Source organism: Serinus canaria, chromosome 1 (genome assembly GCF_022539315.1).
Source record: "Serinus canaria isolate serCan28SL12 chromosome 1, serCan2020, whole genome shotgun sequence".
Lineage (NCBI taxonomy): Eukaryota > Metazoa > Chordata > Aves > Passeriformes > Fringillidae > Serinus > Serinus canaria.
Window position 1 is genome coordinate 792,480 of NC_066313.1, and position 12,603 is coordinate 805,082.

General features: G+C 53.1%; 2 protein-coding genes across 4 annotated transcripts in view; one reads left to right on the forward strand and one right to left on the reverse strand.

Moving 5' to 3' along the window:
* Nucleotides 1-1,755: 1,755 nt before the first annotated feature.
* On the forward strand, nt 1,756-5,029 carry SOD1 (superoxide dismutase 1). The gene is made up of 5 exons (XM_050978971.1): nt 1,756-1,867; nt 2,295-2,388; nt 2,800-2,869; nt 4,156-4,270; nt 4,538-5,029. Exons 1-5 carry the CDS (start codon nt 1,793-1,795, stop codon nt 4,646-4,648), a joined length of 465 nt encoding a protein of 154 aa, XP_050834928.1. The 5' UTR covers nt 1,756-1,792; the 3' UTR covers nt 4,649-5,029.
* Nucleotides 5,030-5,800: 771 nt separating this feature from the next.
* Nucleotides 5,801-12,603, reverse strand: part of SCAF4 (SR-related CTD associated factor 4) — a 29,777-nt gene continuing 22,974 nt past the window's right edge. For all 3 annotated transcript variants that reach the window (XM_050973111.1, XM_050973103.1, XM_050973101.1), the window contains exons 18-21: nt 12,370-12,532; nt 12,194-12,274; nt 11,923-12,111; nt 5,801-8,040 (exon numbers count right to left, since the gene is read on the reverse strand). In XM_050973111.1, coding sequence (XP_050829068.1) covers nt 7,196-8,040; nt 11,923-12,111; nt 12,194-12,274; nt 12,370-12,532 — 1,278 coding nt within the window. In that variant the 3' untranslated portion in view covers nt 5,801-7,195. The remainder of the gene's footprint in view (nt 8,041-11,922; nt 12,112-12,193; nt 12,275-12,369; nt 12,533-12,603) is intronic.

The following is a 12,603-nucleotide window of genomic DNA, read 5'->3' on the forward strand; positions in this document are numbered from 1 at the left end:
AGGACCTAAGGGCTGGGATTTTGTGTTACTTTGTCACATTTTGCTGAGAAGTTTTTTAATTTTCTCTGCAGAGCTTAGGTCGCTGTTAACCTGCATCACACAGCAGTTATTTCATCCTTTAAACCGGCAGATTGGGAGAGAATCAAGATGCTCCTCTTCTTCTCTTCTCTTTCTCTTCTCTTTCTCTTCTCTTCTTTTCGCTCTTCTCTTCTCTTCTCTGCTCTTTCTCTCTCTTCTCTCTCTTCTCTTCTCTTTCTCTCTCTTTCTCTTCTCTTTCTCTTCTCTTTCTCTTCTCTTTCTCTTCTCTTTCTCTTCTCTTTCTCTTCTCTCTGATACTCCAAATAACAAAATAATCACGTCACCATTTAGTGTGTCAGGATCAAATGATGATTTTTGTGCTGTCAAAATCAGCCGCACTGGGGTGGTGGATTTTCTCACCTACTTAAGGAAATTAAGATTTTTTTTTAATCTCTTGTTTGTGAAATTTAAGAAAATAAGGGAGTTAAAAAGAAGTATGTGGGACAAAACATAACCAGTCCCCATTTCCTCACAAGTGACTGAGTCTCCTCTCCAGGCACAGCAGGACTGACAAACTCCCAGGAGTTTATCTCACCCTTTCTAGATAGGAAGCTCTGGCTGGCTCTCTTCCCAGCATCTTCCCAGGGTTAAGCTACAAATCCCAGTGTGTCTCTCAGACAAACAGCCTCCAGGTATTTATCTGGATCAAGTTTTTTTCACCTGGTTTTGGTGCTCTCCAGCAAACTAACTTCTGCTGCAGTAATGTCACCTGAGCCGTGACTCAGGTCTTCGTTGTGAGTATGAGGTGTGGAACAACCACAACCCCTCTGCATCCTTCCCTGGCCTGATCAGGCTCCAAAAAAGTCACTTAAAACTACTTGGGCTTTACAGAAATTAATAAAAGCCCCGTGGGCAACAGGAAGGGGGAATTCTGCCCCTGTGCCAGGTGAGACCCCATCTGCAGAGCTGCCCCAGCCTGGGGACACAGCAGCAGCAGGACGTGGAACTGCTGGAGAGCCCAGAGGGGGAATGGCTTTGAAGTGACGTGGAGTGGGTTTAAACTGGATATTGGGAATTAGGAACTGATCCCTGGGAAGGTGGGCAGGCCCTGGCACAGGGTGCTCAGAGAAGCTGTGGCTGCCCCTGGATCCCTGGCAGTGCCCAAGGCTTGGAGCAGCCTGGGGCAGTGGAAGGTGTCCCTGCCCATGGAATGGGTAAATCTGGATGAGCTTCCAGGTCTCTGCAACCCAAACCTTTCCGTGAACACCTGAAGCCCCAGGTATTCTCCAGTCTTCCTGCGCCTCTGGTTTAGGTTCCAAACACCCTCGGGGCAGAGCAGCTCTAGTGACAGCAGAGCTGCTCGGGGCAGCCTCACACCCGCATTCCAGTTCGGGACGGGAGCGGAGCATCCGCCCGCGGTCCCGCCACAGCTGCGGCAGGAGCGGGGGCACCGCGCTACGCCTCGTCCGCACGGCACGGCGGGGACGGCGCCATGAGCCGTGCCGGGAGCAGCACCGCCCTCTCCGCTCCCTCTGAATCGGTCCCGGTCCCGATCCCGGTCCCGGTCCCGGTCCCGTTATGCACCTTCCACCGCCAGAGGGCGCCTCCCGCCGCCGCGCGCCCCGCCGCTCCCGCCTCCCCGCGCCGCGATTGGCCGGGCGGCGCGCGGCGCGCAGCGCGATTGGCCGCGGCGCGGGCCGCCTGCCATATATAAGGGGAGCGGGGGCGTGGCCTGCCCGCAGTCCGCGGGCACTGCGGGCGGGGCGGGCACAAGATGGCGGCAGTGCGGGCCGTGTGTGTGATGCGCGGCGAGGGGGCTGTGGAGGGCGTCATCCACTTCGAGCAGCAGGTGAGGGCACGGCCGGGCCGCTGGGACCGCCCCGGCGGGTGCGGAGCCCCCGGGATGGCCCTCTTCAGCCTGCTCGCCGTGTCCGGCGGGGCGGAGGGAGCGGGGCGAGCTCAGCTCGAGGGCGCTGCGGTTCCAAATGGCCGCGGCCCTCCGGAGCTGCGCCGTCCCTTGCGGCCGGCCGGGGAGCGCGGCCGCGGGGTCACTCTGTGAAAGTACGGGATCTTTCTGGAAGGCCCCGTCAGAGAACAGGCACTCCTTGCCCTTGTTGATAAAGCAGGGGAAGGAGCGCCTTCGAGAGCGTTAAACGAACGCAGATAGATAGTCTGGACAGCGTTGCCTTGGGCTCGTGGCGGAGCCTTTCTGTCACCTTCGTTTGACACGGAGCCGTGTAATCCAAAGTCCTTGTGATAAATGCTCTCCTTTGAAGGGTACTGGACCGGTGAAAGTGACTGGGAAGATCACTGGATTGGCCGATGGGGAGCACGGCTTCCACGTCCATGAGTTCGGGGACAACACCAATGGTAAGGTGTCCCTGCAGGCCCTCGGGTCACTGCACAGGGGCGGCTCGGCTCGGCTCGGCTCAGCTGCTCGTGGTGTTGCAGCAGCAGCTTGGGTCTCACGGCTGCAAATCTGCGTGAGGAAATCGTGACCATTGCCGAGGAATTGCTTCCTGGATAATACTCTGAGCGTGTTGAGGCTGGTGGTCAAGAGCTGCCATACCAAGCACTCACCTGAACGCTTGGATAACTCAGCGTTATGAAATAAGAAAGCTCCTGGCTGAGCCCGGGACTTGTAAGGCTGTGGCAGGTGATTTATCTCCAGGGGATTAGCAGGGCATGGCACGGGAGAGGAGCTGTTTGCTGTCGCTGGGAGCGGTGTGGGAGCAGCAGCTTTATCCTGGGATCGTGCTCTGACGCTGTGCTGTGTTCCAGGGTGCACCAGTGCTGGCCCCCACTTCAACCCGCAGCAGAAGAAGCACGGGGGTCCCAGCGATGCTGAGAGGTGAGTCCAGGGCACAGGCATTGCCAGAAAATCCCTGGGAATTCCTGCAGGGTTCCCGAGGTCACTTAGCCATTCTTTGGTAACTCCAAATAGCATGGAGTTGAAATACTCTCCTGGGGACATTTCTGGTTTTCTCATGGCATGGGTGGAGGGGACAGCAAGAGGCTGATGCTCGTGCTGGGTATCTGGATTTGAGTGGGATGAGACCTGGCTCTTCCCTGGGAGCAGCTCTCACAGCCCAGTTCCCTTGGGTGGGTGCCAGAGGAAGTGGTGTGGCCGTGCCTGCTGGGTTTGGGGAGCAGGGCTCGGGCAGCCTGGCATCGGGATCACCCTTGGAATGCTCCCATCGGTGGCTGGTAAACCCCACCTGAGCCACAGGCCTGGCAGAGCTGGCTGTGAGCCAGCTCCTGCATGACACAGCATGAAATGAGTGTTGGGGCCCTGGCAGCCGCTGCCCGAGGCTAAAGGTTGGGATTGCACGGACACTGTGGCTTCTGGTGCCTTGGCAGAGCCTGCTCCTGGACTGGCTCTGGGCAGGGAGATTCCTAAGGAGGGTGCAAGAAGTGCATCTTCTTTTATCAGTGTACAAAACCAAACTGGACTGAAGCTTCCTGGAAGCTTAAATCAAGGAGATTCCTCAGGGGAGAGCTGCCATTAACCCAGTTTTGTAGGACTTGGTTAAAAATAAGGAATTCTTGTAGAAAGCTGGTTGTCAGCCCTGGGCTGGCTGAGCTGGTCACCTGGCAGGGATGTGTCAGTATTCCAGGTTCTGACTCTGGACAGAGGAGCCTGACACCACAGGATCATCTGCATTTTGAGGGAATGCTGTGCTTGGGGCAGGTGTGCAGGACACAGCACAGCAGCACGTCCAGAAGTCCAGTGAAAATTCCACTGCTCGAGGCTCAGCTCTCCAGGGAAGCCGTAGCAGAGATACAGCTCTGATAGAAGCTGTGTGGGAGAGCAGAGTGCCAAGTGATGGGGCAATGCCAAACTGGAATAATCATCGCTGGGACTGAGCAGTTCCTGCATTGCCTTTGACCTGCTGCCTGACAAACCGCTTCTCCTAATCCTCCTTAAACCCAAAGCCTGCAGCTTCCCGTGGAATAGCTGAGCTGTCCTGGACAGCAAAAGCTCTGAGAACAGTGGCAGTGTTCCACCAAGTGTGCAGGAAAGGTTGCTCCACTGGATTTGGGAACCTTTGTTGTGTTGTGACACAAACTGCCAGCCTTGCCTTGGAAGAGCTTCCAGCGCAGGCCACTTGGTGAGTTTCCTGTGTGTTTGTGCAGGCACGTGGGAGACCTGGGCAATGTGACTGCCAAGGGAGGCGTGGCCGAGGTGTCCATCCAGGATTCCGTCATTTCCCTCTCGGGACCACACTGCATCATCGGCCGCACCATGGTGGTGAGTGGGGAGGGGGACCTCAGAACAGGGACAGGGATTCACAGCCATCCCTCTGTGCCTTGGTGTGGCACTTCAGTGCCAGCCTTCTGGAGACGTCCCTCTAATTCTGCTCTTCCCGCTGTGGGTGCCTGAATCGCCTTGGGCAGGTCCAGTGGGAAGTTTTCAGCATGGAGATGAGTTTGGCATTGTGTAACTGGTCTGGTGGTGCTGCTGCTGCCAGGAGCAGCGATGATGGCACCAGTTAAGGTCCCTTCCCTTGTCCTGCAGGTGCACGAGAGGCAGGATGACCTGGGCAAAGGGGGCAATGACGAGAGCCTGCTGACTGGAAACGCGGGGCCCCGCCTGGCCTGCGGAGTGATCGGGATTGCCAAGAGCTAAGTGTGCTGCCTGCAGTTCTCTTCCTTGCTGCTCCTGCCCTTCCTCCTGCAAGTTCAAGATGTGTCATTAATTTCCTGCTCCTCTGCATCCCGAGCAGCACTCACATGCTGGAGACTGACCGAGTTTTGTATGATGTACATTCAATTAAAATGTCCCTGATGGAATGGCTCTGTGGTCTCTGCTCACGCTCCTGCTGCCACCATTCCGTGTCACATCCCTGCTGTGAGGGAAGATGTGAGTCGTGCTCCTGTCCCAGCCCCTGGGTGAGCCCCACACGCTCTGGCAAAGAGCAGCAGCCCCTGGGTGCGTCAGGGCTTCCTCCTGGGGCAGGGGCAGCATTTGTAGGCTTCAAACTTGTGTAATAAATGTTCTGGGCAGATACACCTGGGTCTGTCTGTCTGTGAACAGGGAAGCGCCCCAAACCTGCCCCTGCTGGGAAAGGGGGCCTGGGCTCTTCAGCAGGTGCACGGTTAAATTCCATCCAGCAAGAGGTTCCAGGCAGAATCCCAGGAGTCCTCACTCTGTGCCAGTGCCAGCCTCCATCCTGTTCTGGTGTGTCCTTCTGAAACAGATTTCTCTATGAAGAGACACCGTGAAAAGTCATTTTAATGAGGACTTGTACCAATGTTCCTTTCTTCTGCACTTCAGGATATTCATGGAAGGAGCAGGCTGTAGTTCCAGGTAACCCCACTGCACTGAGGCACAGTACTGAGGGAGCTGGGTAGTAGAGCAGAATACTGTAAGAATACTTTGAACTTACATTCCCTGTTGCTGCCAGAGCACTGGGTGAGTCTCCACCTCCCTGTGCCTCTTCCAGAGGGTTGCTGCTGCTGTGAGGGTTATGCACAGGCACTGCTGCAGAAGGTGGTAAAGAGTTGTTCCATGGTTTTCCAGGCTCTGCTTTCAGATCCCTACTAAGGCAGAGAACAGGTGGGATTTGCATGAACACAGCAGCCTTGTGTCTCTCATTGTCTCCAGCTCTCTAAGGAGGTGTTCTCGGTGAAACAAACCTTCCCTCCTTACAGAGCTGGGGCAGCTTTTCCCAAGGCTCAAACTTCAATTTGTGGGACACGGGAATGTCCCAGGGGCCGGGCAGGAAACAACCAGTGAGGACACGAGTTTTAACACATGGAAGTTGAGGTCACTACAATCTGTAAACAGGTTCTTTCTCTCTTTATTCTGCTATTGCAAGAACATAAAAATAGATGTCCTCTCCCCAGTCCAGAGCTCCACAGTGGCTCTCCCACACTCTCCCTCCCCCAGAGACAATTCCCTCTGCCCTTTTTTACAGCAGGGCAGCTGTAAAAAAGGACTGATGTAAGGAAGTAGCTGCCCTTCCCTTAGGGCAAAACCCCCAGCTTTAAAGGTAGAACACACCTATAGCAAGGATGAAAAAAAACCATTGAATATGCACAGGATTCATACACTGGCAGTGCTGGGCTTATGGGAGCTCTGAGCCATGTGGGGTGGGCAGAACTTCCCAAAGTGACCCAGCCCCAGGGATCAACCACAGAGAAACTGTACCTGCCCTTGGCACAGCTGACAGGACATGGAAGGGCTCCAGAGAGGAGGTGCCATGACACCTAGGAACACCAGGAACACCCTCTGTCCCCAGCCCAGGGGGGCACAACCTACCTCTGTAAGGGTGAGGAGGAGCAGCCCCGTGTCCATGGAGGAAGGGCCAAGTCCTTGTCCCAGCCCCACCTGGAGAGCCAGGCTGGAATTCTGGTGCCCCCGAGGTCTCACTCCTAACAAGTACAAAAGCTGCAGAGCAGGCACTGTCCAGCCTGGCACACACTCTGTAACCTCAGAGCAGATGGTCGGTGCCTGAAGGTGTCACTTAAAAAAAGGCAAATTAAGGGCAACAGGAACCACAGAACCAACTGAAGGGAGGGAGGGGGGTGAAAAAAATAAAGCAAAGAATGGATTGCATTGCAAACACTAAAACAGTTAACTCCGCAATTAACATCTTAAAACTAACTTTTACCCGGGGTGGTCAAGTAGCTCATTAAAATGCAGCAATCTAAAACTCCAGAGGACTGTTACAAATAAAAATGCGCTTCTGTGAATCGCTACACAAACAGATGGATTTCCTTTAACAAACAGAACCAAACCAGTCTAATTTAGACTCCAGTACAGCATTAACAGTTCCAACTTTAGGCTGCTGAACACTCCTTTTCCACTTCAGTGCAGCGTAGGAAGAATAGCACACGTTAAAAGTTTGTTACGAAAATAGAGTTTATTAAAAACACATCCCTATTGTTTTGAGGAGCTTTCACCGTTACCTTTTCTTAAATTAAAAAAAAAATAGAAAGCACTTCTACTTCTGATTCGTAAACTTTTTAAAGTCAAAACTTTAAAAAAGTTACAGCAAAAATGGGTAATATTTTAATCATCTCTTCAGTATTTTATGTTATGTTGTGGCTATTTTAAATAGAAGGGAAGCAATCAAATTGCTCACAGTGCCCCGCGTCGGGGGCGCAGGGGCGGAAGCGGATTTACAGCACTGTACAACTAAAGCTCGACACTGCGGGCCGGGCCGCGGCCCTAGCGCGGCGCCTCGGCCGCCGAGCCCGTGTCCTTGTCCGCCTGTTCCAGGGATGAGGTAGCCTCGGGCGCTGACTCCGGCGCGGCGTTCGCGCCCGCGGGTTCGGCGTCTCCCGCAGCGAGTTCTGAAACAAGTTCCGCGCCCTCCGTTTTGCCGCCGTGAGACTCGTGGTTTTTGTCGCCCTCCGCCCTGTCTGTCACCTCCGCCTTCTCCTTGCCGCGGCTTTCTTCCTTGTCTCTACGAGACTCCCGATCCCTGGAATCCCTCTCCCTGTCTCGGTGGCCGCTGGAGCGCCTGTTCCTGTCCTCCGAGTCCCTGTGCCGGTCGCGCTCGGGGCTGCGCCGTCCCCAGTCTCGCCTGTCGCGGCCGCCCGGCCGCTCGTGCTCCCGCTCGTCGCGGCCGCCGTAGCGCTCCCGGTCGTTCTCCGCCCGGTTCCCGAAGGATCTCCTCCCGAACCGCTCCTGGTCTCTGTTGGGCGTGAACTGCCTGTCGTTCCTGAACTGCCGTCCGTCCCTGTTCTCCTCGGGCCCGCCGCCGCCGGGCCCGCCGCCGCCCGGGCCGCCCCCGGGCCGCACGAAGTGACCGGGCGGAGGGAAGGGCGTTTTCATTCCGTGCGGGGGAGGCATCCCGAAGCCGCCGGGGCCCGGCGGGGGCCCTCTGTGCATCATGTGCGGCGGCATGTGGCGCGGCGGCATCATGGGGAAGCGCGGCAGCGGCGGCGGCGGCGGCATCCCCGGCGGGCGCTGCAGCGGGATCAGCCCGGGCCGGGCGCCCAGCAGCCCCGTGGACGGAGTCTGCAGCCCCACCACGGGCGCGGGCGGCGGCGGGGCCACGCCCTGGGTGCCTGCAAGGAACACACAAGCGACAGTCAGAGCCGGGCACGAGGGACGCGGAGCGCCTGCCCAACTTCAAACCCAGTCTGAGGTTATCCCGGGAAAGGAGCGCCCTAGAACCGGAGCCGAGCTTCCCGGGCTCTGCACCTGCTGTGAGCTGCTGGCAGCAAGGACTGTGCCCAGGGCAGCAACTAACTCCTGATCCCAGAGGCTTCCCTGGGGAGAGCCTTTGCCCTTGTGCAGTCACGGCTCCCTCAGCCCCAGCTGAGCCTCCTGCTTCCCCAGCCGAATGCAGCCAAAGCCCCTTCCAGGTGAAGACACCTCACCCCCTCCAGTGGGATTCAGACATTTCCCTCTGCCCCAAACAGCTGCTGATCACCCCACAGCTGTACAGCACCAGCAAGAGGCTCATGCACATAGGCAGCAGAGAGGAGGCTGGAATACAGCTGGAGCACAGCTCTCTTTGCCATTCCACAGAAAAGGGACACAACAAAGATTCCCTTTAGTAGAATAAACCTTGCCATGAAAACTAAAAGGAAAGGCAACAGGTCATTCCTGGCTTCTTTTTAATAACAGAGCTTCATCCTTTATAGCACATATGCAGCATCAACTATTTCCAGTTTTATTTCTACATTCTTCATAAGAGGAGAAAAACTCCCTCTCCAAAAATACTGTCAGATAAAGCTCAGCCCACAGCTCCCAGACACCAACACAATGAGCCAGAAAGGATTCTGAGAAGAATCCTGAGCTCCAGCTGAGCCCTTCCCACCACCCCAGGGCAGGTGCCTCCTCAGTCTGAACCAGGAACACTGTCCAGTGCTCCCGGAGCCCTCACACTGCTGCCATCTGCTCCTGCTCACCAGCACCTCCTGCCCTAGGAACACAGCCCCTGCCTGGGTAAAACCAGGATGACATACTGTGGGAACTGATGCTGGAATTAGTGTCAGCAGTGAAAACTACATTTGGGAGCAGCTTCACAAGCAGCCATATGAGCAGCTCCCCTTCACTGCCGTGGTGTTCATCAATCCCTTGTCCAGCTTTGGCAGCTGTCCCCAGACAGAGCTGAGCCTGCTGTGCTGCCCTCTCACCACACCACTGACTTTAGGGACATCTCTGACAGAAACCTTTTCACCCGAGTGCTCCTTAAATTCATACTGGAAGGAAGCTGGATTTTGTCAGGGAGAAGACTCGTGTGACATCTTCCAGTCCATGATATCCTCTGCCCTTCCCCTGCAAGCAGTCAGACACAGCTCCCACTCTTGGAGAAACGGTCCAGTACCAACAGCATTTTTTAAATGCATTTTTTCCTTCCTCTAAAATACAAAGCCTTCTTCCCTCCTGGTCAATAACCAGGTCTGTAACCACCCAGTTTAAACTCCTCCTGTGATGGAATACAGATCTGACAAGACAGACTCATAGCTAATGATGTCTCCCAAGAATTCTGAGGTTTGGGGATATTCTTGGTAAAAACATCTTTTAGTCTTCCTCAGAAGATTAAAACAAGGCAGAATAGAATAACTGAGAACTAAAGAGCTGAACCTGCTGAAGCAGCAGAGCAGATGTGGGTTACAAGAGCATGAACATGAGGTGAGGGAGGGAAGTTTCACATTTAATAAGTCATTTAATTTCTCAACCTTATTTCTACACAAACTGCAGCACTGAAGCAACACAATTGTACCTGGAACTCTCCTTCATTCTGAACTGCATTGCCTGGAGAGCTGCACACTTTTTATTTTAAATTTATTTTAAATATCAACCCCCTTTAATGCTGAGGCTAAAGCAACTGTAGAACTACTGGAGTTTCCTCACTCTCCTGACAAATCAGGCACTAACTAAACACCTCAAGAGCTATCCAGAAACACATCCCAGTTCACTGATAATGCTCAGGGAAATTCATGGTACAGACACACACACCATGTCCGGGGCAAGTTAAAGTCCTCTTTTTTTTTAAGAAGTACCTGACATTCAAGCAGCTTCCTGAACTGGGTATGAACTCCCTGAGCTCTGAGAGAAACCCTGAGGTGATTTCCTGACCCAGCTTGTCCTACTGGAGCCAGTTCCTTCACACCTGACACCTGCTCCTCTGTCCCAATGTGCAAAACCACACCTTGCCTTCACAACACATTTTATTGGTTTCGGAGGAGCAACCATCACACACCAAAGTGTCCCAAGTTTCCTCACCTGACTCCTACGACACAGCCCAAAGTGCTCAGGCTGGCCTGAAGGATCTTCTGTCCAGAGAGGGCACAGGAGCCATCCTTACTGCTTTGATGAATTAGGTATGAAGCCAGATTTCCATGACACTGTGATCCAGACCTGATCATCTCTCCCAGCTGGACAAAGCCTACATTCCCTTCGGATAATTCCCGTGTCACCAGTGCTGACACACCTGATTTACTCTTACACAAACTCTGCTCACTATGTGGTTCCAGTAACTCCCAAGCCCTTGAATCACTTCCCAGCACGTGGAGCTCTGAGCTGTCTGTCTGTCCCAGCACACAAACCTCATGGAAACACATGGAACAAGCCAAAAGCTCATGGATCCAGTACAACAGAAGCAGGGTTCCACTGCACTCTGAAACAGATGTTCTCCAACATTCTGCATGTTCTCCAGTGGGGAACGTGGCATAACATTAAATACTGCCAGGGAATTCTTGAGAGAGGGACCCTGTTGTCAGTCTGGTGGGTTTTTGCTGGAGTTTGCTACAGAATCTTTCAGAGCCTCATACATTCCAAAGGCCAGGAACAGGAAGTGCAGGTTATGTTTTCCAAGACAGTGAAACTCCAAAACTTTGTGCTACCTTTACAGAACCTTCATTCAGCAGGAAGGTGTGAATTTCTGAAATTCCTGACAAAATTCCCTGACTCCATGGTGTCACCACAGAGTTTCTTAAGCTGTTCTCTGTTTCGAAAGGGTCTTCTGTCAAGTCTTCAACATGAAGGATTCATAAATCATTAGTCATGGATGGAAGATTTAGCCCTCACATCCAATAGAGCAGTGAGCTCTCAGGGAGACAAATCTCAGATTTTCTTTAGTGATCACTGAAAATTCTGGGCAGAAACCCACTAACACAAAATTAGCTTTTCATTCATTTCTTAGGCTCTCATGTAGAGGCCCAAAATCCCCTAAATGCAGCAATCTCACTATAATTTGCATGTAACAAGTCTCTTGGGTAAATTCTTGACACTGGCCCATCCAAAGCCATCATAAAATAAGCATTTAGCAGAGTTCTGTTAACAGTTCACACTCCCTTTCAAAAACCTGACCAAGCTTGTATCATATTAGGAAAAGTAATTTATGCAACATACTCCCATTACACTGGGTTTGCTAGTCAGAAGAACATTTGGTAATATTTAAATAAAATATTCTTACAAAGGTTTCAAAACCTGTCCTACGGCAGGGCTGCATAAAAGCTTTTTGTTTTATGTTCTGTTTAAACAATTTATTCCATACATAACAAGAATGTACCCCATCCTATGAGATTTCAAAAATACACTATAAATAGTTTCTCTGCATGTTAATTTTGTATATCTAATTGTTGAGTCTAAAGCCTGGTTTTTATGTCATACAGATGTGTTGCTGTAAGTTCATTTTCCAGACTGTATAAACCTTCACTTGTTAAAAGTGGACAGCATTTGAATTTGTAGCTTACACATCATAGCTTTGTTTCTTCAGAAAACAGATTTTCAGTAGTAAAAAATACTGACTGTTTCTTCTGTGCAACATTAAGCCATTAAAATTGATTTCAAAGCCAACAGTAGGACAGAAATTTCAACAAGTTGAGAAGAATGTGCTTCCCTTTCCCCTGGACTGCGAGTCAGTAGCCAAATGAAAATGGTATTTAAAATGCAGGGAGCAATGAAGTGCAGAACTTACCCAGGAGGGCACTTACCAAGGAGTGGAACAGCCTGGGTGACGGGAGCAGGGACATTGGTAGGTGCTACAGGAGGTGGAACAGTGCCATAGATTTTGGAAGTGTCGGTACTTTCAGCATTCCCTCTGCCTCCAGAAACTACTGTTGGGATGGGATTTCCTACAGACGACTCCTTTGTAGTGTCCTCATTCCCACCAGTTGCTGTAGCTGAGGAACAAGGCAGGGACACACTGAGCACCAGCCAGCAATTCCTGCAGGCTCCCTGCCTCCCACAGGGCCCAACACTTACAGTTTGGGATGTTCACTGCCGGAGTGTGCGGGACAGAGACCGGAGGAGTTATGGGAGGCGGTGGCCCAGGAGGAAGGAATCCTACAAAAAGCACAGCAGAGCCCTGAGTGCCCCCCTGGCACAGCCCCAGAGCAGCTCTGGGCCCAGCAGGGCCCGGGCTGGCACACCCCACAAACCTGGAGGTAAATGCAGCGGGTTGAAGCCCGGCCGGAGGAATGGAGGCGGCGGCGGTGGCGGCACCCCGGGGGCAAATCCAGGAGGGGGGATTCCTAAAGGTGCTGTGAAAGCAGGGGGCTGGAGTGCACCAACCACGGGAGGCCCTGATGGATGGGGGGGAACCTAGGGAAAAGGAAAGGCAAAGATGGGTTACCCCAAGAGTGCCCCAACGACTCTCTGTCCCCCTGGGAATC